This window comes from Schistocerca serialis, chromosome 1 (genome assembly GCF_023864345.2).
Source record: "Schistocerca serialis cubense isolate TAMUIC-IGC-003099 chromosome 1, iqSchSeri2.2, whole genome shotgun sequence".
NCBI lineage: Eukaryota > Metazoa > Arthropoda > Insecta > Orthoptera > Acrididae > Schistocerca > Schistocerca serialis.
The window spans coordinates 1016886588-1016911480 of NC_064638.1; the positions used below are offsets into that span (position 1 = coordinate 1016886588).

The 24893-nt window shown below is 42.1% G+C and overlaps 1 protein-coding gene across 1 annotated transcript in view; it reads right to left on the minus strand.

Moving 5' to 3' along the window:
* Positions 1–24893, minus strand: part of LOC126455015 (lachesin-like) — a 1274520-nt gene that overhangs the window by 43600 nt on the left and 1206027 nt on the right. Inside the window, exon 8 of the mRNA XM_050091143.1 lies at positions 24734–24802. Coding sequence (XP_049947100.1) covers positions 24734–24802 — 69 coding nt within the window. The remainder of the gene's footprint in view (positions 1–24733; positions 24803–24893) is intronic.

A 24893-nucleotide genomic window follows, 5' to 3' on the forward strand; every position in this document is an offset into this window, starting at 1 on the left:
AAGATGCTAATAATTAAGCGGGCAGGTACAATAACAAATGAGGAGATATAAAGACTTTAAAATGCGAGAGGTATCGTTCAATTTTCTCACTGGATGACGCATTCAAGTTTCTGGTAATAATGGATACAGAAAATGGATAGGAAAGTTGAGGGCGTTATATTTTAATTTTCCTTTGGGAAAAGTAAAAGGAAAGGAAAGACCGATTGGTAATGGAGGCAAGGCAAACCAGAACATATTAATAACATTTGTTGACCTAAGAAAACCGTTGGAAAACGTAAAATGGTGCAACGTGTTTAAAAAAAATAGACAAATGGGTATGGGGTATGCGAATGACGGGTACTTCGGGTACTTCACAGGTTTACAACAACCGAGAGGGTAGAATAAGAATAGGTTACGAAAAGAGGAGTGCTTGGATTACAAAGGGTGTAAGACGGAAGTGCAGTCTTTCTTCGCTGCTTTTAAATCTGTCAGTCGAAGAAGCAATGACGGAAATAAAAAAGAATAGGAAGTATGATTAGAAATCACGGTGAAATGATATCAGTAATAAAGTTCGCTGACGACATTGCTGTCCCCAGTGACACTAAGGAAAATTAGAGGGTCTGTTGAATCGAATGACGATTGCAATGATCAAAGAATATGAAACTGAGACTGAACCAAAAAAAAAATAAACAAAAGCATTGGGCAGCATAAAATTTGAGATTAGCGATAAACTTATCAAGGTAATGGGACCACGTAGTAAAAGAAATGAAGACTTTCTGCTACTCTGGAAGCAAGATGACGCATCACCAACGAAGGAAGGTAGCACAGGCATGCGGGTCAAGAAGCCTACTAGTATCAACCATATGCCTTCCTTCAGCTGGAAAAGAATTTCCTGAGAGTGAACGTCTGGAGCACATAATTGAATAGAAGTGAATCAAGTGCTGTGAGAAAAGCGGAAAAGAAAAGAACTGAAACGTACCAAATATTGTGTTACAAATGGACACTGAATATTAAGTGTGCTAATAAAATTGTAAATGAAACGGTTATCCACAATATTCAGCTACGAGTATGTATTAAACATTGACAAGATGATAGGAAAGTAGAAAGACATCAGGGAGTAATTGTGCGGAACTATAGGGACCCATAAACTGCTAAAACTGTAGGAGAAGACAGAGGTTAGAATACATTCAATATACACTGAAACGCCATAGAAACTGGTATAGACATGCATATTCAAATACAGCTACGTAAACAGGCAAAATACGGCGCACTTGTTACATCGATTACTGCTGCTACAATGGCAGGTTATCAAGATTTAAGTGAGTTTGAAAGTGGTGTTCTAGTCTGCGCACGACTGATGGGACACTCAACCTTCGAGGTACGATGAAGTGGGCATTTTCCCAAACGACCATTTCACGAGTGTACCGTGAATATCATGAATGCGGTAAAACATCATATCTCCAACATCTCTGCGGCCGCAAAAAGATCCTGCTAGAACAAGACCAACGACTACTGAAGAGAATCTTTCAAAGTGACAGAAGTGCAGCCCTTCCGTAAATTTTTGCAGATTTCAAAGCTGGGCCATCAACAAGTGTCAGCGTTCGAACCATTGAATGAAACATTATCGATGTTGGCTTTCGGAGTCGAAGGCCTACACGTGTATCCCTGATGACTGCATGACACAAAGTTTTACGCCTCGAATGGGCCCGCCAACACTGGGCTCTTGATGACGGGAAACATGTTATTTGGTCGGCATCCTGTCTGATCACCTGCATTCATTCTTGTCCATTGTGCATTTCGAAGGACTTGGACAATTCCAGCAGGACAATGCGACACCCCACAAGTGCAGAATTGCTACACAGAGGCTTCAGGAACACTTTTTTGAATTTAAACACTTCCGCTGGCCACTAAAGTCCCCAGCCATGAACATTATTGAGCATATCCGGGATGCCTTGCAACGTGCTGTTCAGAAGAGCTCTCCACCCCCTCGCACACTTACGGATTTATGGACAGTCCTGCAGGATTCGTGGTGTCAATTCCCTCCAGCACTTTTTGTAGACATTAGTTGAGTTCATGCCACGTCGTGTTGCGGCACTTCTGCGTTCTTCTTTGGGTCCTCAGAGTGTATTTAGGAACGTTGGGTGTGACTGCTACTCTTGAATGAAGGATTTGGGACTGGACAGGAAGTTGTAAATGGCCACGTCGAACAAGGCAGAAGAAATTGGTACACACCCAGTGTGTTCTTTGTGTTCTTAATGTTTTAGGTGGGTCTAGAGAGGTGACTGACACGTTAGACTAGAGAAGAACGTTACCAAAATCAACATGACGTAAACAAAAGTGTGCTAAGAGTGATGGTGCAAGAATACGTGAGATCGATATCTTGTTCAATAATATCACCGTGAGCCATTTGTATCCACTGCTGGATAAAGCCTCCCTCAACTACTATTAATGGTGATTGCCGTTTGGCACATTTGCAACTTTCGTTACTGAAAATTTTTGGCATATTACTACTTCACAGGTACACTGAAAAGGCATATTCTGACCCGGACTATAGATACATGCATGCATAACTTCCTTTACCACACCCAGTAAGACGGTTTGATGACTCTCTCTGAATTTCCGGTTCCGTGGGCTCGAGTGGGACACTGCGGTTTGGTAAGATGTTCTATGGTTGTGTACAATTTTAGTACAAGCAAAATCAGAGCCTGCTGCTCACTCGCAGATATTGTGCTGATAATGCGTACCTACTTTCTTATTCGTAGTGAGAGGCGAGAAGTGTAAGTTTCACCGTATTTTCAGTTTTAGAGCGTGTTTTCCATGCTGAGTTGTTACACTTACGGCTTTGTAAATTGGGTGACCTTTCATTCAAATAGTAAGCCATTTAAAATCCTTCCAATTCAATGATGTTCTTTCAATATTTTTCGAGATACATAGATTTTCTTCTGTTCCATTACTTCACGTCAGGTAGCATTTTGTACTACATGCTTTTTACATAAATGTTGCTTGTGCCATCGTGCCTTAATTATGTCTTGGGAATATTTATATGTTTTCCAAGCAAATATTTTCAAAGTTCTTAAAATTTTATTGGCATTATTTTTTTCAATTCTGATGGTTTTTCACCAATTTGCACTTAGCAATCGGAATTAACCCATTCCATGTTAGGCGCTATTTGCCTTCAACAAACATAGCCTTGGCAAAGAGTTCTCGAGCTTCCAGCCGGGTGTATACGCCGGGAAAGCATACATTCACATTTAAAACATAGCCTTGTTCTTGAGTAGTTCCTACGATCAAAATTTCATTATTTAGCAAATACGGTGAATCGTGCGTTCCGCCTTTCTGTGCATGCTTACGTAGAAGATAAGTCAATCACTGCCCGTTCTGACTGAGCCAGAATTCATCAGTTTACATAAAGCGTGACTACTTTATGTTTTAAATTTACGAGCTATGCTAACAAACTGGTCTTAGCATCCCGCTTTCTGCAACTGAGCTTTAAGCACAGTTGCTTAAGCGGAACTCACGTAAATTCAGTTGTTTATTGCACTTGTTTGGATCGTGCAAATCATTTAATTAATTACTATGCCATTTATACACCTTGTGAAAAAAAGCTCTCTCTTGTTCTTGGTGACATTTCCTTATATTGCAATCAGATTCAATTACATTCACTCATGGTACTCTCTGTTTTTAGTATCACTGACCCACTGGTCATTTTTATAATTGGTAGAAGTGCCGAGAGTCTCGTAAGAAGGGATGGTCACAACTTTGTTAATTTATTTTCTGGTTCACATCTGATCATTCCGTTTCGCTAACATGTTGCTAATGCGTAAGAGATTTATTTGTGTAGGTTCGTGTGCTGAGCAGTGATAGTTCAAAGACGCACGTGTTACTTCAGTTTTTCTGCCGACCTAACACCGGCCAAATTGTTGGCAGAGAGGAAGTACAAGTCAGAGACAAACCTGCAGTGGAGAGCGTTGTGTCAGGGTTTGTCTACCGGATTAGTAGAATCTACTCCTTACCTCCTGTGGGTTGCTCATAGAGACGGTCAGGCACTCTTCAACATTTTCGACACTCGGGTTCTGACTTTTTAAGGGAATGGACGGATTCGGTGATCATCTCATTCGGGTTGAAAGGCGAAGTATCAGAATGGAGAATATGATCACCAATCCGTCGTTTTTCAGGCCTGTTTCAGTTAGGGTAATGTTGCGACCCTCTTTGCTAGTAATTTTTTAACATAAAGTTCGGACTAATTTTTATAACGGGCCTTTTATGCTAATGTGCTTTCACCACATTTAGCATATGCCAACGTAAAATCATCGTATGTTTTTGCCAATACATTTTCTTTAATGTTTTCATAAATTTTGTTAACAGTTTCTTGGGCCTTATGCCTTGTACACCAGGTAATCACGTGGTCGCAATCTCTCTGACGATGAGCGGGTACCTTAATATAATTATTTCAGCTCAGGTTTCCAGATGTGTGAACAGTATGAATGTACACTGTCCAGTCACGTTAATGGACCACCTTTCAGAAACTACATACTGCAGAATTACTACATTCTGCAGTACTGGCTGTTGTGTCGGTAGCTGGGCCGACACCGTGAAGTCGAGATGGCTGAAAAGGCAAGCTAGACTAATGCAGACGGGCGTGAAGTACTGGAACAGGATACGTAATTAATGTTAGGAAGAAAAGTACGGAGCAGGTTTAATACTTAACTTTACTTAATCAGTGTGGTACATCGATCTTGACGATACACAGGAGACTTTAAGTACAATCACTGTATGGCTAATGGCACCTTGCTAGTTCGTAGCCATTAACTTAGCTGATGGCTATTCTGTCTCTCGGCTAATGAGAGAGAAAGGCTTCGTACATCTGGTCGGTAGCTAGGTTCTCGTACAACTGGGGCGAGTGCTCTCTCGTATCACGAGACCTGCCTTGGTGGTGGCGCCAGGTCTGCGATTACACAGTGGCGACACGCGGGTCCGACATGTACTAAATGGACCGCGGCCGATTTAAGCTACCACCTAGCAAGTGTGGTGTCTGGCGGTGACACCGCACTGGCGATTGCAGCGCTTCCAGGAAAAATATCACTGCGGTTCTGAATGATGATGATGATGATTTTTGGTTCGTGGGGCGCTCGACTGCGCGCTTATCAGAGCCCGTACAAATTCCCAACCTTCGCTGAGTACAAACTCGTCACTTTCATGAATGAGGATGAAATGATGAAGACAACACCCAGTCATCTCGGGGCAGGTTGAAACCTCTGACCCCGCCGGGAATCGAACCCAGGACCCCGTGCGAGAACGTGACCGCGAGACCACGCGCTGCGGACCAGAGTTTCTGGAGGGTGCCAACAAGAATGCGGGGCATTGCATACTCCAGTGTGGTGGCCAGCTGTTCTATGTTTCTCTGTTGACGATCTACGGCGCGGAACAGCCTAATCGAGGTGGTCCCACAAATTTTTTATTGGACTTAAGTCCGGGGAGTTTGGTGGTCATGGGAGTACCGTAAACTCATCGTGGCGCTTTTTGAACCGCACCCGTACACTGCGAACTGTTTGTCACGGTGCTGACCTTCTGAGGAATAGCAAACTACATGTAGGAGTGGGCATAGACCCAAAGGATAAACGCATACTCGCGTCGATCAATCGTGCTTTCCAGAAAGACGAAATCAAATAGAAAATGCTGCCGAAACATTCCATAACTGTCGCAGGGTGTATGAACCAGGTGTTTGCTGCGGAGGCGCATACGTAGCAACGCTTGACGAACAGTGATTGGAGAGACACTGTTGGTAGCCCCTTGGTTCATCTTGGCTGTCAGTTGCTCAACTGTTGCACGTCTATCAGCCGGTGCACATTCCGCAGCAGTCGTTCCCTCTTGTCATCTCTGACCCATTATGCACCACAGTTCAGTTGCAGCTCGGTTTGGAAAGTGCCACTTTTCCATGCACGGTATACTTTAACCATGACCGCACGTGAACAGTTTACAAACTTCAAATACAGAGATATGTAAACAGGCAGAATATGGTGCTGGGATCGGCAACGCCTATATAAGATAATGTCTGGTGCAGTTGTTAGATCGGTTACTGCTGCTACAATGGCCGGTTATCACGATTTAGAGAGCATGAACGTAGTGTTATGGTCGGCGCACGAGCGATGGGGCGAAGCATCTCGGAGGTAGCGATAAAGTTGGGTTTTCCCTTACGACCATTTCACGAGAGTAACGTGAATACGAGGAATCCGCTAAAACATCAAATCTCCGACATGGCGGAGACCGGAAAAAGATCCTGCAAGAACGGGACCACCGACGACTGAAAAGATTGGCTCAATTGGCTCTAAGCACTATGGGATTTAACATCTGAGGTCATCAGTCCCCTAGAACTTAGAATTACTCAAACATAACTAACCTAAGGACATCACACACATCCATGCCCGAGGCAGGATTCGAACCTGCGACCGTAGCAGTCGCGCTTTTCCCGACTGAAGCGCCTAGAACCGCTCAGCTATCGCGGCCGGCTACAGAAGTGCATACCTTACACAAACTGCTGCAAATTTAAATATTGGACCATCAACATGTGTCAGCGTGCGAACCATTAAAAGAAACAATCGATAAGAGCTTTCGGAGCCGAAAGCCCACTCATATAACCTTCATGAGTGCACGACACAAAGCTTTAAGCCTAGCTTGAACCCGTCAACACCGATATTGGACTGTTGATGACTGGAAACATGATGCCTGGAAGGACAAATCTCGTTTCAAATTGTATCCAGTGGAGACGTGTACGGGTATGAAGACGACCTCATGAAACCATGGACCCTGCCTGTCAGCAGGGGTTGTTGAAGCTGGTGTGGAGCGTGTGCAGTTGGAGTGATTCCGGACCCCTGATAGATCTAGATACGACTCTGATGGGTGACACGTACTTACGCATTCTGTCTGATCACCTGCATCCTTTCATGTCCATTGTGCATTACGTCGGAATTTGGCAATTTCAGCAGGACAATGCGACATCCCACACGTCCAGTATTGATACAGAGTGGCTCCAGGAATGATCTTGTGAGTTTAAACACTTCCACTGACCACGAAACTCCCCAGATATGAACATTATTGAGTACATTTGGGATGCCTTACAAGTGCTGTTAGAAAATTTGTAAGTTTGTGGTAAGATCTTCCTGGACCAAACTGCTTAGGTCGTCGGTCTCTAAGCTTACACACTACTTAATGTAACTTAAACTAACTTATATGGACAACACACACACCCATCACAGAGGTAGGACTCGAACCTCCGACGGGGGGAGCCACGCGGACCGTGACAAGACGCCGAGACTGCGCAGATACCACGCGCGGTAACGTGCTGTTCAAATGTAATCTCCACCCTCTTGTACTCTTACGGATTTGTGGGTCAGCGTGCTGGACACCAAACTTCCCAGACATGAGCATTATTGAGCATATCTGCGATGCCTTGCAACGTGCTGTTCAGAAGTATGAGACCTTCACCCCCTCGGACTCTTACGGATTTATGGACAGTCCTGCAGGATTCATGGCGACAGTTCCCTCCAGCACTACTTCAGACAGTAGTCGAGTCCACGCCACGTCGTGTTGCGGCACTTTTGCGCGCTCGCGGGGCCCCTACATGATATTAGGCAGGTGTACCAATTTCTTTGGCTTTTCAGTGTATTTTTTCCTTTGGAATCTAAATTTTTAGTTAATTTACCAGTTACGTCCAGAAAGTGACTGTTAAATACTGCACATATATCTGATTTATCAGTAACAGAAACATTTTTACACTTACTTCACGACTGACCATATAGTTTCAATTTTGTTTTGTGTATTAGCTATTTTGTTTGAGTACCACATACTCTTTGCCTTCCTAATAACATTTTAAGCATCAAACTGTACTCTCTGTAATGGGCCACTGTAGCTCTACCGTACTTACTTCTAAGATTTTGATATATTTCACACTTTATTCAACATGGTATCCTTATCCCACTAGTCAGCCACATAGGCTGTCTTTTACTGCTAGTACCATGGTCAGAACGTTCTAATGGGAAGCAAATTTCCAAGACCATGAGAAATGTATTAAGGAAAGCATTATATTTGTCATTATGTTATCAACACTATAAACAGGTAGCCACTCTTGTCTCTTAACGAGGTTTAATAAACACCATTACCATTGGGTTAGCATATCTACATACTTTGTAATTATATACAACATTTGTTTGAGTACAAAAACGTTTGAGTGTCAAAATTTGTGCATCATGATCGGAAAGGCCATTCACCCTTTTACTACCAGAATGCCCATATAGTAATGAAGAATGAATAAGAATATTGTCTATAGTTGTGCTGCTGTTCCCCTGCCCCCTAGTTGGACAAAATACAATCTGCATCACATCATATGAATTTAGGAGATCTTCAAACATCCATTTTCTTGCACAGTCACATAGAAAATTAATACTCCAGTCACCACATACAACAAATTTTTGGTACTTCCTATAAATTGAACCAAGAGCCCTCCCTAGCTTGAGCAGAAATGCTCTGAAGTCAGAGTTAGGAGACCTGCAAACAACAGCAATTAGAAGTTTAGTTTCACTAAATTCTGTGCCCTTACACAACATTCAAATAAATATTCGTGCAGTCCTTTAAAAGATTTATGGACTTAAATGGAATACCGTGTTATACGTACATGGCCACTGCTCCACTCCGTAAAGAACTACTCGAAAAACAGCCAGATAATCTGTATCTTGATAAAGAAAGCCTCTGAATTGTCACATTATGTAAGTGGTGTTCTGATATACCAATAATGTCACAGTCAACATATATAAGGAGTTCACTAACTTTAACTCTAACACCTCTCATATTTTGATAAATATGTTAATTCCCTCACTACTTAGTCACCTGATCTTCTTTGAAGGTGTGTAGTATGTATGTGGCTGTCGATGTACCGTCTGACATCACAAAAAATATCATCCAAAAAATTCCGGAGACTGCAAGAGTTGACAAATTTGAGATTTATTGCACAATCAAACTTCTATAACAAAAGAGATGATATGAAATATTTCATCGACTTAACTCATGCGACCGAGTAATAACAGCAGAATTTTTTTTCACTTACTGATTTCGTCCATGACTGAATGGATAAGCGAAGTGGCATCCTGTTTAAACACTACACAAGAGGGAGACAAACTCCTACAATTTATAAACACAATACAATTTTGAAGTGACGTTGTTGCAGTTCAGTACAGACCAACGATCAGGATTTATTTGTGTGTGTCTGTCTATCTCCAACTGTTGAGCGTACGTGAAGACGCCAGCTCAGCTATAATAAACGAAAACATGGTCCATACTACGCTGTCATGCGATGTTTATTTATTCGCGCGAATAGCTAATGTCGACTAATCATCATTGTCAAGCACCTGTAAAACCAACATGGGAAAGCACTACATTGTCAGCATACATCGCCATGCATAAGTAACACTTTACATAGCTGACATTAAGATGAAACCTTACAGTAAAAGTTTCTTACTTACATTTGTAACATCAGTGTATTTTAAAATCACTCTTAATTACAAGTAAAAAATAGCCTTTCGCGCAATCTATACTGGTTGCTCAGTAAAATAATAAAAAATGCTGTGAGTTATCTTCCTGTACAAGTAATCAGGTCTGGCTTCTGAGTGTCTAGAAATATCTTATGGCAGTCGTTATACCTGGCACGTCAACAATAGAAGGAGTATTGTATTTCAGTTATTTGTCGAATTTTGTACGTACCTCATATATATTTTTGTTAATATGATATTTAAAATAATGTGGCATGCGATGATACGCCACGTATCGTACATAATATTTTATGTCCATTTGTATGTCCTTAATCTATTCTTTGGTCGCTGACCGTTTTTTATGCATGACATCAACTAAGTCTGGCACGCCCGCAACGTATGTACCGTCTTATGACATGTGTTACTGAGAGTCTTCAAGTCTTTGGATGAATGTATATCTGCGACAAGAAATTACCAACTGCTATCAGTTACCATTTTGTTGTATACAGACCGAAGTTCAGAATACGATCTTAAAAGTTGTCAGTGTAGTGTGGATCATTTCGTAAAATTAGGGAATATGGCTCCTTGCTACTTGTAATTAAGAGTGATTTGAAATTGACATGAAATACAGATATTACAATTGTAAGTAAGAAATTTGAACAGTAATGTTTTATTTTAAAGTGTTATTTACACATGGCGATGTATGCAGACAATGTAGTGCTCTCCCATATTGATACTACAGGTGCTTGACAATGACGCTTAGTCGAAATTAGCAAATCGCAGGATTAAATAGACATCGCATTACATCTTTCTGCGGACCATGTTTACGTTTATCAAGCGTCTGGAGGCTGCGGATCCCCACAAATACAAAATTTTAAGTCGTCAGCTATGTCGCCTGCCGGGGAGCGCATGGTGGTGAGTGCCAAGACGTCCCCTATGCTGTATCTGCGGCTTTCCGGGGAAAAGAATAAAATCGTCTTCCAAAGCGCTCTGGCTGCTGCTGTTTCCGCCCGTTGCTTGGTTCGCCAGGGCAAACGTCCAAGGGGGACGGAAAAATTGTACAGCGTGAATGACCGTGTCAGAATATACAGGCATATATATAACTTCCACTGCTAGACTAACGCGAAAAAATATTTTCTAAAATACGCTGTGATATTTCATTTGTCAAGTGTCTTCTGGAATATCGTACAAAGCCTTCGGAGGACACTACAATGGCATCTACTTCACATTTCTTTCTACAGAACATTGTTGACAATGAAGCGTGTAGTCTATATAAAAGTTGAAAACGTGAAAGCGTGTCTTTACTGCAATTTTAATTATAATAATGCTCCCTCATATATGGGGTGTAACATAATTAATAAGGAAAATTCACATAAAGGAAAGTGTACCATAACAGAAGTTACACTAGTTGTCCTGTTTAGTACAAATGTACTTGAAATATAAACTGTCAAAGACTCAATCTAACTGGGCACACAATTCATCCATGGCCTGTCTTAAAGAGAAATAGAGTGCTACGTGAACACACTACATATCATATTTACTGTACCCCCAGTGTGTGTTAAAAGAGGTGTTCTATGTATCGTTCTGACAGTTCTTCGGCTTTGTGCACTTTGCTCTGGAGTTATAAGTTCTTTCAAATACCCCCGCCCTCAATCATCTCGTCAATCTTGACTACATTCTACAATTCGCTGCTTAAATTCTTCAACATCACCAGTTTCAGTGGTCATCTTTAGGCATTACAAAGCACTTGTTACAAGATGCTGGAGAGATATGAAGTGTATTCGCAGTTGCGAGAACGAACTATCGTCATCTGTTTAAGGGAATGGCGATAATGAAATTTTGCCGGACAAGGACTCGAATACGCATTTCCCTCTTTATGCGAATGGCCGCCTCAACTGCTTTGGCTATCCGTGTACTACTCACGTCTAGACGAAAACTTCCCTATGTCGTCGTACCTGTGTCACCTTTACTCATACGCACATTATGTAAGCCCCTATAAGGGGAGAGCATTTTAACTGAAAGTCGCTGACTTGTATCGGAGGATAGAAACGATATTGCAGACCTTGTGTTTTTAAGAAGAACGAAGCAATGAACCTTCGGACATGCGTACATGTTTGAATGAACATTGCTTCTTAACAACATAGGCACTGGAATATCGTATTCTGGAGAGACTTCTGTACAACCGAATATGTGCAATAATTGATGACATAGCACCCGCAACACTCCACCAAGAGGATTTAGGGCGAATCGAAACTATGACTACTAAAATAATTTATGGAAGCAGATTTCCAAAAGAGAAAGAAACCCACAGTGGCATTGACGACCTCACAGCAGCACATAAAATCTTGTGGTTACATAGAGTATTGAATAAACTAAATTAAACCGTTCCAAGTTCAAAGGTTTCAGTATTAAAGGAAAATATGCTTAAAGACCATGCTTTTAAAGTTAACGTGGGACAACCTACAAGTAAATCCTAACACTAAGAAGAACGGTCTTCTTCTGGGCTCGATTCTGGCCCTGCATTTATTTCACTTGTACACCAACGACATATACACCAATGATTTTCTAAAGTTTTACAACGCCGACGACCTACTGATGGCGACTCAACGCAGAACATTCGAAAAAGGGGAACAAAGACTTACTAACACTTTAGAAAAGATAGACCTACAAAAGATGGAGTCTTTGCTCGAACCTAGATGAAATGAAGGTTTGGAGGTGGTCGCTTGGGAGTGGAACCGCGGCCAGCCGCAGGGAGCGGACACGCCGTCCGCTCTCTTCTGCTGGCAGCTTCCAAACCAACCAGACGCTCTCCTCTCCTGCTCTGTTGGGCAGCAGCCCATTCAGTTTCGGCGACTTCTCTAGGCCTGCCTTTCCTTTTTACAGGAGGACAGGAGGACTGCTCTTAAACCAAAGCGAGCAGTTTCAAAACTCAACCAATTTTGAAATTCTTCCACCCTTGCTCTAAAAGGCAACGATATTCCCCTTTTGGACGTCAGATAAATTACTCCCTTTCCGCTTCACGGATGACTGCATACTTCCCCGCGTCCCTACAACCTGCTTTATATAACCTACACTGCTAGTGCTGCCAACCGCCGTCCGTGATTTATTGCACGTTTAAGTCAAACAAAGGCGGTGGTCACATTAATTTGAATAGTGGGTCGTGTATAATGAAAATTGCTATGTCATCTTCTTTTAGCTAGTGCCAGTTCTCCAGCTTCATTAATATCAATTTGACTGTATGTATTTAAATTTCAAAATAACACTAGAAAGGAAAATCCGGGAAATTGAAGTCTGGTGGTCTTCGAGGTCCAGCTACTAACCCTGATCGTCTTATTCGTTGTGGGGCATTTTGGAATATTTTGGCGCCTTAAATGTTGTCTCCCACCAGCAACAAAATGCGCTAGTATGCCAACATGTTTGTATCGCAGTTCCCAACAATGGACCACGGGTGAAATGTAGGTAAGTTACATGGCGACTGAAAAATTGGAAACTTTACATTTCAAATACATTTGTACTAAGAAGGATAATATTTCTTGCTGAAATCAATGGCCGCTGATAATAACACAACCGTAATTATCTTGAAAACGACTCCTTTGCGGATCTATGTTTGTTGCCGCATTTGTTCATCTGCTACAGTTTTTGCTGTTCATAATGACACACCTCGCGGATACGAAGATTTACTTTCCCTGAAGTGTGAAAAACAGCGATAACTCGCGATAAAAGCTAGTCTCTGTTCCATTTAAGCTATGTATTGATTCAGTGAAATTTTTATACCTAGGCCGCACAGTTTTGGGATCAGTCGCCCTTGTTGGGTATTTTTGTTCCCGCTTATTAATACTGGCCTGGCTTGACTGTGAACAGAGGAAACTACGTAAAACGAAACCATTTTTGACTGTTTGCATCTCACCTCTGTTCACGTCCGTAGGTCGCAAAATTGTAACAAGCAACCCTTCACGTTATTGACCACGAAGGAGGAGGGCGGAAGTGAGAGAAAGGTTTAGAGCCCAATTACTGTTGACAGGAAGCGTCTGTGTCGGAGTTTATCTGATACGTGCGTATCAGTTTTTCTCCACGATCGCGTATTTGCTCAGAGATATTGATTGTGACTCTGGCCTAGAGGACTGGCGTCGTGGTGAGAAGCGATTGTCAAGCAGCGTGCAGGAAGGACGGCGACGATTAGTGAGGGGCCCGCATCTCGTGGTCGTGCGGTAGCGTTCTCGCTTCCCACGCCCGGGTTCCCGGGTTCGATTCCCGGCGGGGTCAGGGATTTTCTCTGCCTCGTGATGGCTGGGTGTTGTGTGATGTCCTTAGGTTAGTTAGGTTTAAGTAGTTCTAAGTTCTAGGGGACTGATGACCATAGATGTTAAGTCCCATAGTGCTCAGAGCCATTTGAACCATTAGTGAGGGGCCGTTTTCCACTACGGTTCGACAGGGCAGTGGTGTTCGTGGAGTCGCGGCTGACTGGGGTGTATATCGGGCAGCAGGAGAGCGATAGCGTCCGACATTGCTCCGGCCTACCACTTGTGGCACGAGTTGCGCGTTCCGTTTTAATACCAGGACTATGCTGCGACCTCATCTGTCTGCGGTAGAATCACTGACGCACGTTTATTACTACATTGTCTAGCATTACTAGTGCAGAGCGTAGAGCCACTGGTGGGAGGCACCAACGGCAACCAAAACTGAAAATATCGGTACTAACCAAGTTTGATTGTGTCAGCGCTTGTACGAGGAATAATACCGTGCTCACTCCGTTTGTATTCCTGTTAGCAAACGTAATTTTATACTGTTGTTTTATTGATGCTGCGATTTTTTCTTAAATTCTGTTTTGTTACACATGCTCCTCTTATAAAAGTTTCTCCTTGAAGTATTTAATGGCCAGATATAATCTGTCTGTAGGCTCTCACAGACGATCCCCATGTATGTATAAATGCGACAGCCTACTACTATAACCTGGATAAAGAAATTTAGCATCTCAGCCCCCTAAACATTGTTATAGGTACAGCTAGTGTTTCTGCGCGCGGATGTTCGTTGGATACGTAGGGTTTGGCCAGCTGGCCTGTAATATTAACTTCCATTGGTTTAAGGGCAGGCCCCGTTAAAAGTTTCCTAATGACGTCTTACTTAAATGTTGCTTGTTGCAAGAAATTTTGATGATCTTCCTTAGAATTGTAAATGATTGATCTTGCTCGGCTATACTCGTATCAGTGTTAATTTTTCACGTGGGCGGAAGCCCGCTGGGTGTGTCCATATATCTGTGGCAGGAGTTCGATGGAAGTATGTTATTTTTAAAAATTGTTTTTTTCTGATACTAGATTAGGTTTCTGATTAATGTTCTTGTCAATGTTCGTGAATGGACCTCTAACGTAAAATTTTAGTAAAATATCTTATTGCGCAACACAAATACAGTCTCTTCCGTACGATTCATATTGCCTTAGAAAAGGAAATTCATTAGCACTTTGTTTATCAAATACTGTTAATATATCTGGGAATGGTTTTGCGTTGTATATCTGCTTCCCGTCTAAACCTCCAAGCCATGTTGACTGTAATAAAACACTTCATCGTGAAAACGTGTTTTTACTTATCCAGCTGAATTCATAAGTAAATGATTTTGATGTAAGATTGATGGTGCTACGACCTCACGCATCTAGATTGGAACTTTGCGCAGCGGAAACTGAATCGACAAGCTTCCAACTAAGCAGTTCACCTTGCACCTTCCACACATTAGACAGCCACAGAGGAGCGTAAACGGATTCCCTGTTCTCGCAAACAAGGTTATCCATTTCAGGGCAGGTGCAAGTTTCCAAACAAGGCTATCAGTCGTCGAGAGCGTCTGTGGCCTATCGGCTAACTCACACCGTAATCAACAAATCTTCTTCCCATTGAATCGTAACGAAGCTGGCGACTACGAGAACTCCCAAATACCATTGTCTCAGCACGTGCTCTCATAAATATCAGGTAAACTGACTTTCATGAAACTCAGTCCACAAGTGCATTGTGTATAGCTCAGTGCTCGCCTGTCCTGGTGTACCCACTTTGATAGCTAAGGCACTAGATCGTGGAATGAAAACAGCTGCAATGAACGTATATTGTTGCTCACGGAAAGTTATTTTAAACATCACATGAAATGTCAATTACATATAAATTACTAGATTTCCAGACATTTTACACTGCTCGTAACTTAATGATATTACTAATCTAATGTACAGGGTCTATCTAGTCCAAGTCTCGTTCCGGCATACAGTTTTAATTTGCCGGGAAGTTTCATATCAGCCCACACTCCGCTTCTCAGTGAAAATCTCATTCTGGATTATTCTTTTTACTGGAGATGGTTGTGCAAGTATCACGTTCCTTCCAGAAGCAAGAAGAATAAAAGAGGTACCATGAAAACGACGAGCAGTAATGTAAAACCATGGCTTGCCTTGCCGCGAATTATTCCACTAAAAGGAAGTGTCATTCATGAACAGGTAACACCATGTTGTTACATATTAGTGTAGCGAAACGCATATTGTTTCCTTCTTCCTGAATGAAAGAACATACATCCAATCATAGACGTACAGCGTAATCATTTCGCTTACGTGATGGTAACCAATCTATCTCTTTAGCACCTTTTCACAGTGTGATGCTGTAGATGTTCATCCGATTACGTCAGTGTCAATGACAGGGGTTCTGGAGAAAATAAGCAAAATGTTACCTTTCCGTACTCATACTCTCGTATTCTCTAAATTGCCATTTATTCCTGACTAACCAAACGACAAATTTTATACGCAGAGGAAAACAATAAAGAGTGGTAAAATATGTGAAATACAGTTTATGCTTTCTAGTAGGCCACTGCAGGCTGCTGAGACTTCGAAACAAATCTTGATCCCTACTGATCTGACCTTGCTCGACATACTAGTTTTCGTTTCATTCTCTGGTTTTCCATCAGATTCAATAAGTTCATACATTCATTGATTTATTCATGGCTTTACATGTATTCCATTATAAAAAGAAACTTCGTGGTCATAAAAAGAGGCAAGGTACTCGTTAACAAAATAGCGAAACAATCTCTGTTATCGTATTTTACGATTAATTGTGGTGAATGTACTATATTCCGCTTGTGTTTACACAGGATTTATATGACTGCAGGAAGGAGCGTACATCCGAAAATGTACCCGTCATTTATACAGAGTGGTTTCTGTTCATCCACAATTGTTGGCCTATTATTTCCTCCGCTGACATGATGGCAAATGATAGTTATCTGTATCCTGCAAGAGTCAAGGTCGATATATTACGAAAAAATTTTAGTGACATATTTTTAACAATAATTATCAACTATCCAGTCCAGACAGTCAATTTGTTGAAAGAATGGTTGGATGGTTATCTTGTTTTATTTATTAATTTTTATTCTTTTTAAGGCTTCCTGACTTCTCGCTTAGCATCTGAAGATAGCTCGTTAAAACTGACTTTCGCCAGAATACAGAACCCCACGATCCAAGACAAGGAAGCATTGTAGATGTGGAGATAATATGTCTTTTAGTGCGTTTTGTTAATCGCATTTCAGTTGGAATTATTATTATTATTATTATTATTTAGACACAATTCATTTTCGACCCTTATGCGTAGAACAAGCTGTACAAGACCCGCCCTATTGTAGGATTCAGTTCTTGTTAGCCAGCTTTTATGTGAGGAAGGAGGATACCAACCGGGAATATTTGGAAGTTTTTCTCAATTTTCACCGTTTTTCTAAACATCAATGGAACCCCCCCCCCCCCTCCACCTATCTTTCTGGTGCAACATGTTACAGATAAAAATTTAAATGTTTCGTACGTGCTTGGGCATAATTACGATATGCTTTACTACAATAATAAATCATGTAATAACATACGATGTCCTTAACTATAAGAGTTAACTTAAGCTTACTGTTTTTATGCGATATGATCCCCTTCCATGTAACGACAAAACGAGTCAAGAATCAACAAGCAGTTGGTTTATCTTTCTCTCTCTCTCTTTTCCTTCCTTTCTCTCTCTCTCTCTCTCTCTCTCTCTCTCTCTCTCTCTCTCTATCTATCTCTCTGTCTCTTTGCTGTGGATCTTCATCAGATCTCGTTCGAATGTTCTTTGACATGCTGAAAAATGTGTTCAATGGAAGGTTTCATATTAACGAAAATGGAAATGAGAGATAATGTATAGCGGGAGCATTACATTATAGAAGACCTGTGGCAAACCAATCAGAAGTCTGAATGCAAGAAATGTCCCTACATTCTCATCAATACGGCTATATTTGCCAGCTCTCCCCTCCCCCTTCGGCCATGACTCCACAGACTTTTTGTACGGTCACAGAGACAAGCTGCAGTCAGGCAGTTAGGAAGGTAATGAATGCCGTCTTTAAATCGTTGCTGTAATTTTACAATTGCTTCATCTAGTTGCCCAGTTACATCCCACACATATTCAGAAGGGAAGATGAAGGAAGATGTCACAGGTGGGAAGAGGAAAAAACGTTACAGATAAATGCTCCGTCGATAATGAGATTATTAGAGGCTGAAAAAAATTTCGAATTGAGGGCATATAGAGAAGGCAACTGGCTGTATTATTTTGAAAGATACTAACCTACGTCTGCTTTCAGACATTTAAAGAAGCCACAGAGAACCTAAATCAGAACGGCCAGGCCGGTGTTCGAGTCACCGACCTCCCAAATGTGGGTCCCCCCTATTTTACGGCTGTTTACCATTGCGACACTTCGCCCTGTATTTCGGGAGACGCCAGCTATTGTATAACATGTAGAACACCTTTCATTTTGGCAGCCGCATGCGGACGTGGATTACTAGATTAGAAAATCGCATCATCTTTCCGTCAAAAAAATTATAACCCAGGAAAAGTTATTTATGCCTTCAGCAAACATTAAGTTTTGACTCGAGTTGTGAATTAGTTCGCTGCCAGCTGCGAAGCTCAGTTAAGCCTTTGTGCCTGAGGCAAAGGAAGAGGCACGCCAAGTATTTAGGTACACAATCAGCATTTGCATTTATTCAAAACTTCTTTTCTTAAAACTACCATTCCATTCATTTGGTGGTATTTGGTGCAGCCTGACTAGAAGAAGGTAGGATTTTAAGTTCAACGGCGAATTACTGATCATCCCTTAAAAGGGTGAAGTAATCGCTTTCGAATTACTGTTGATCTCAAACAATTAACGTGTGTCGTAGTATTGAAGTAGTGTGGCGGCGGGAACCGCATGTAGGGACTCAGTGCAGTAAAGAGGAATCAGTGCAGGAAAGATGGGTCTTGACGAGCAGACGTGACACAATGAAAGAAACGAGATGTCGTTCAAACGTGCCCATGATCATCCTGCAGAACTTGATAAAACCAGGAAATTATATGAAAGGCGTATTGACTGACAGCATTAAACATTCCTGTTTTACGAACACTCATGTACCCTATCGGACCACAAATAACCCGCTAGATAATCATATTTTAATTCCACAGAAGATATTGGGGACTGGAAAACTGGGTGAAAAGTTCAATCGACCTATATACTATTTGGAATCAGCTGGACGTACGATACCTACAGGAATGTGTGGATTCTCCTCCTCACCGGTTTTAGACCATTATCAGGGCCAGACGTTGGACGGTATTAGCGTCGTGTTTCCTCGAGGTGAATAACTGTTTGGTCCAGGGAGCTTAGTTAACAAATGATGAATTTCCATAACATATTTTCACATCGTAAGTGAGTTACACAATAAGCGGTCGAAAAATCTCCCTGCCCAACATAACTCCACAGCCTTCTTGGATGGTCACAGAGACAAGCTGCACTCAGGCGATTAGGCAGGTAATGAATGTCATCCTTAAATCGTGCAAGTCTGTTGCTGTTAGATGGTCATATGTCATTTTTAAATCCTGAAATCAAATGCAGTAAGCACTTTACCTGACAGTCACCGAAGTGCCATTAAAAGATGCTGGTCGTGTTTAGGTCGAGTAATACAGTAATCTTGACGCTTTATGCTACGCGCACAGTGCTAAACTGAAGGAACAGACACCTCCTTCATATGCGGATCACGAGGCCTGAGACGGGGTGGTGATGGCTTCCACCACAGGAGAAACATCAGGTGAGAGTGACTTACAGATCATCAAAAGGAGACACCTACCTCGCAGTATTTACTCAATCATAGCTTTCAATCGCTCAACGCGTGTATATATGTTATCAGAGTCTTCTTCATCCTGCATACTACAACCTCTTGACTTTTTACCCTAGTACAGTTTCAGACACTTGGTACATTTATGTCACTGCATTGCGCTGTGAAACTTAAATATCGTACACAAATCAGAAAAAGTTTTGCATCACCTCGGTTCCACGAGTTTCGGAACCTGAACAGAAAACTGGAATAGAGGTGAACATAAACATCATTTCCGTCCTTTTTATTGCTCAGGAAAACCACACATTCCATGTTCCATACAGCGAGACCTTCAGAGGTGTTGGTCCTGACTGCTGCACACACCGGTACCCCTAATTCCCAGTAGTATGTCTTCTTGCACTGATACATGCCTGTATTCGTCGTGGCATACTATCCACAAGTTCATCAAGGCACTATTGGTCCAGATTGTCCCACTCCTTAACGGCGATTCGGCGTAGATCCTTCAGAGTGGTTATTGGGTCACGTCGTCCATAAACAGCGCTTTTCTTTCTGTCCCAGGCATGTTCGATAGGTTTCATGCCTGGGAAACTAATCAAACGATGCCGTTATCCTGAAGGAAGTCATTAACAAGATGTGCACGATGGGGACGCGAATTGTCGTCCATGAAGACGAATGTCTCGCCAATATGCTGCCGATATGGTTGCACTATCGATCGGAGGATGGAATTAACGTATTGTACAGCCATTATGGCGCTTTCCAGTACCACCAGTGCAGTGCTTCGGCCCCACATAGTGCCATCCCAAAACAGCAGGGAACCTCCACCCTGCTGCACTCGCTGGACAGTGTGTCTGAGGCGTTCAGCGTGAACGGGTTACCTCCAAACACATCACGGACTATTGTCTCGTTGAAGGCATATGTGACACTCATCGGTGAAGAGAACGTGATGTCAATCCTGTGTGGTCCATTAGGCGTGTTGTTGGGCCCGTCTGTACCACGCTGCATGGTGTCGTGGTTGCAAAGATGGACCTCGCCATCGATGTTGGGAGTGAAGTTGCGCATCATGCAGCCTATTGTGCACAGTTTGAGTAGTAACACTACGTCCTGTGACTGCACGAAAAGCATTATTCAACATGTTGGCGTTGCTGTCAGCGTTCATTTGAGCCATAATCCGTAGGAAGCTGTCATCCACTGCAGTAGTAGCCATTCGGCGGCCTGAGTGAGGCATGTAATCGACAGTTCCTGTCTCTATGTATCTCCTCCATGTCCAATCATCATCACTATGCCAATAAAATTCTTCTGGGTTTGAGGCCGCATTGTCATCTGCAAAATTCCTACGTTTCGGCGACTGTTGCAAGGCGCCTTCCTCAGGGAGTTAGCAATACACCATGAGTAAGGCTCCTTGCAACAGTCACCGAAACGTCGGAATTTTACAGATGACAATGTGGCCTCAAATCCAGAAGAATTTTATTGACTGTGACAACGGCCGCGGAAGCCTGAGTTTACAATTATCGCTTTGGTTCACTCCGAGACGCCTGGACACTTCCCTTCTTGAGAGCCCTTTCTGGCACAAATAACAAGGCGGATGCGATCGAAACGCGGTGTTGACCGTCTAGGCATGGTTGAACTACAGACAACACGAGCCATGCATCTCCTTCCTGGTGGAATGACTGGAACTGATCGGCTGTCGGACCCCTCCTTCTAATAGGCGCTGCTCAGGCATGGTTGTTTACATCTTTTAGCGGGTTTAGCGACATCTCTGAAAAATCAAAGGGACTGTGTCTGTAATACAGTATTCACAGTCAACGTCTATCTTCAATAGTCATGGAACTGGTGTGATGAAAAACTTTTTTGATGTGTTTAGTACACTTGTTCCCGCCCCTGCAACCAGTCGCGCATATGAGAGTAAGTTTCTGAACTCGCACCATTTGGTGTGTTGTAGGTGTGTGGCTAGCAGCAGCGCCACTCTGAGCTTTGTTGGGTAAGTGTAATTCAGTGCAGAAGTGTGTACAGTTTGGGGGCCAGCGAAGCATCGACTTGGAACATAGACAGAGGCCTCTAGCGACACTGATGGACAAGTTGTAGGGCGGTGCGGGTGCCTGTTATGGCTCGCCGACCACAATTCCTTGCTTCAGTGAAGTTGACCCATGGAGTTGCAGTGGCCGCAGTTAGTGGAGAAGCTAACCTATGGGATGGTGCAGATGCGGCCTCTTCTACTTGTCACAATGACGAAGTGTACTGTATGGTGGATAAAAAATGGATTCTGCGCCGGTCCTGGCGTGTCAGCTGTACATATCTTCATATTCATGGTTGCTGGTCTAGGCCGCTGGAGAGGAGAGGTGGAAACGCGCAGTGTTATACAGCAGAACTATGTGACGGTTAATGTGAGCCATAACTGTTTGTGGCAAGGTTGAGAACATTTGGCTGATTACACTGCGGCTGTGTGCACCAACACGGGCCAATATAATTATTGGAAAATAATTTATAAAGTCTGTGTGGCTGGGTCGTTGCTCATCCGAGCATTTGCAATTGGTCGGATGAGCAACGACACAAGAACTTTGTAATATAAATGAAAATGTATTTTTATGCTAAATTACATAGCCCATCTGGACAGTAAAATATTTCGTTTGCTCATTTCTTGGCAATTTTACATTGTATACAAATAAAAAGCCTTGTAAAGATTTTTATTCGCTGGTTTTATGCAATATGTCGCTTGAATTTTTGTAACCAAGATAGTATTTTTGCCCGTGAGTTGCAAGCAATTTTTAAATTTTTTATGCACTGAAATGCACTACCGGCAATTGTGCCTTAAAGATTTGAATGTAACACGTACGTTGGCCGCGAATCTGTGTGGTGTTCTATAAACGTGCATCGACACTGTTATGACACCTAGCTTGACCGACCCGTCCACCCAGCACACAGCGTGCCGCTGGTCATTGCTTGTGAAGTATTTCAGTGGTGCAACTAATGTTGCTTCCTGTTATTCTGCGTACTAGTAACGGCACTGTCTGACGCCTACATCAACGTGTCATGTATTTTTATCTAAAATTGTATGTATTCTGTATCGGATAGCCTTTTGTTCTTAAATATTGTTCTTCCACAACTGAGTATTATACATATTTGTATTTCTGTAAAAATTGTAGAATAGCATTTATTACTCTTGTCTGTTTATAAACTAGGTCATCGGCTGATGAGTTAAACCCGACAATAAACAAATTCAGAAAAACACCAGTGACTGTTTCTAAGCAACTACACAGTTTTTTCAAATTAGTTTCATTAACTCTGTTCATAGTGGTGCAAGCCTTTGCAAGGACTTTCAGTCTCATTTAGAAGACAAGTGAAGTCGGCTCGTGTCTATGCGGTTGAACAGAAGCAAAGTGAGGTCTTGGAGACAGTCCCAAATGAATCGCATTTTTGCACAGCAGGGCCATGGAGTAAGAGAGACTAATTTTTTCAGTGTGAAATTATATACACGAAGACCTTAGTTTCATGATTGTATACTAGTGATAAGTTACTGTGTATTATGCTGCATTCCTTATGATCCACGTAGATATTTCTTCTGTATAACTGCGTAGTTGTGTTGTATTTTTGGGCTGGCCTGGTGGATGGTGGAAGATGGTAGCACATTGTAGATATCACACTGAGCTGTTCGTTTGTCTTAGCTGTTTAATGTGACCGCTTGGGAAGTTAATCATGGTCTTAGCAAGCCGTAATTTTTTGTTGGAACCCACTTGTATAGTTCATCTGGGTTAAGTAAGATTATTTTATCTATCCAATGTATGGATATGTTTTAGAATATGTTCTGTTGTGTATTATTGTTGCCTACTAGACTTACGAATTATTGTGTTTCCGTGTGGGCGAAATACTGTTTTATTTCTGAAAGCTTAGCAATCAATAACACAAGTAAAAATTTAGAATACTGGTGATACCAGTATTCTAAATTTTTTACTTGTGTTATTGACCGCTAAGCTTTCAATTTTTGCACTTGCACTTGGATGTTGTAATACAATATTTAATAAGGAATATATTAATTATAAGCCCACGCTCATGCAGACCACAGCCGAACTCACTACACCCCAAGCTTGCTTCAACTACTTCATAATCCGCCATCAGATTCTGTTCTTGAGCTGACTCTACACATGGAATAAAACGTGTTTATATCAGATTCTGCTCTTGAGCTGATTCTACACATAGAATAAAACATGCTTATATCTAATATATAAAGAGATAGCAAAACCTGAAACACAGGTGAATCCAATGTTGTTAACGGTTGCAATTGCTCCATATGAATCATCAGGGCCCACATGTATGTGTAGAGTTTTCGAATTCCATTTCCTGCTCATACAATACTTGCACCTGCCCTACGCAGTGTTGCAGGACATGGACGTGAGTGTGAGTACTGAAAAGGTCACCGTTGAATAATGGGACATATCGGCAACTCATGACGACCAACATCTGCTCCAGACAGGCAGCAGATCCATAGATCCATGCTACCTCTAGCAACTTTCGATGTGATAGTGTTCAAATGCTATTGCGCAATAGAAGCACGTTAGGCAGGTAGAGTTTAGCATATGAAGTTGTAGGATAAATAGTATAATTGGCAACATCCTCCAATAATTTTCCAGTTGGGAAGCCAAATGCCCTGACCCTAGTTCGTAGGACACTCGTTGAAAAGGTCTGAGCTCTATAATGGGTCGACATCTTAGACAGCTCCTGCTGACTCACAAGACAGGTACTGCAAAGTAAAGAACAAATAGGTAGGCACTGTCGTGGCATGGCCGTATCCCATTCTGAGTGTTGATATACTGTATGGTTAGTATGACAGCAGCGCTGCCTGCAGAGCCAACACAGAGCTTACTACCCAATGTTTCCTTTGCTTTTTGTCCAACAAACTAGAAACAACAGTTACCAAAGATAAAACCATTACGGAAATATAATACTACTTTCACGTTGCACTAAATACAGACATTTCAGCTACCTTATTTTTATTTATTTTCCTTTTTTGTGTAATGTAGACTGACGACAGACTAATCCACTTAAAGTCCCTCTTATACGCATTTTTATAGCGACACTCACTTTCTTGAAACAAAGACACGAAGGTAACTGCAACAGAATTTATGAAGGAATAGCTTTTACCTGTGACGACCGGCAGTTCCGTCGTCGTCACTTCAGGCGGACGGTGCGGAGTCGATGGTGGCGGGATACCTGCAACACGTCATACGGTGCACAACTTTACGTCATTACAGTGATTATAGTTTTGTGTGTGTGACAGAGAGAGAGAGAGAGAGAGAGTAAG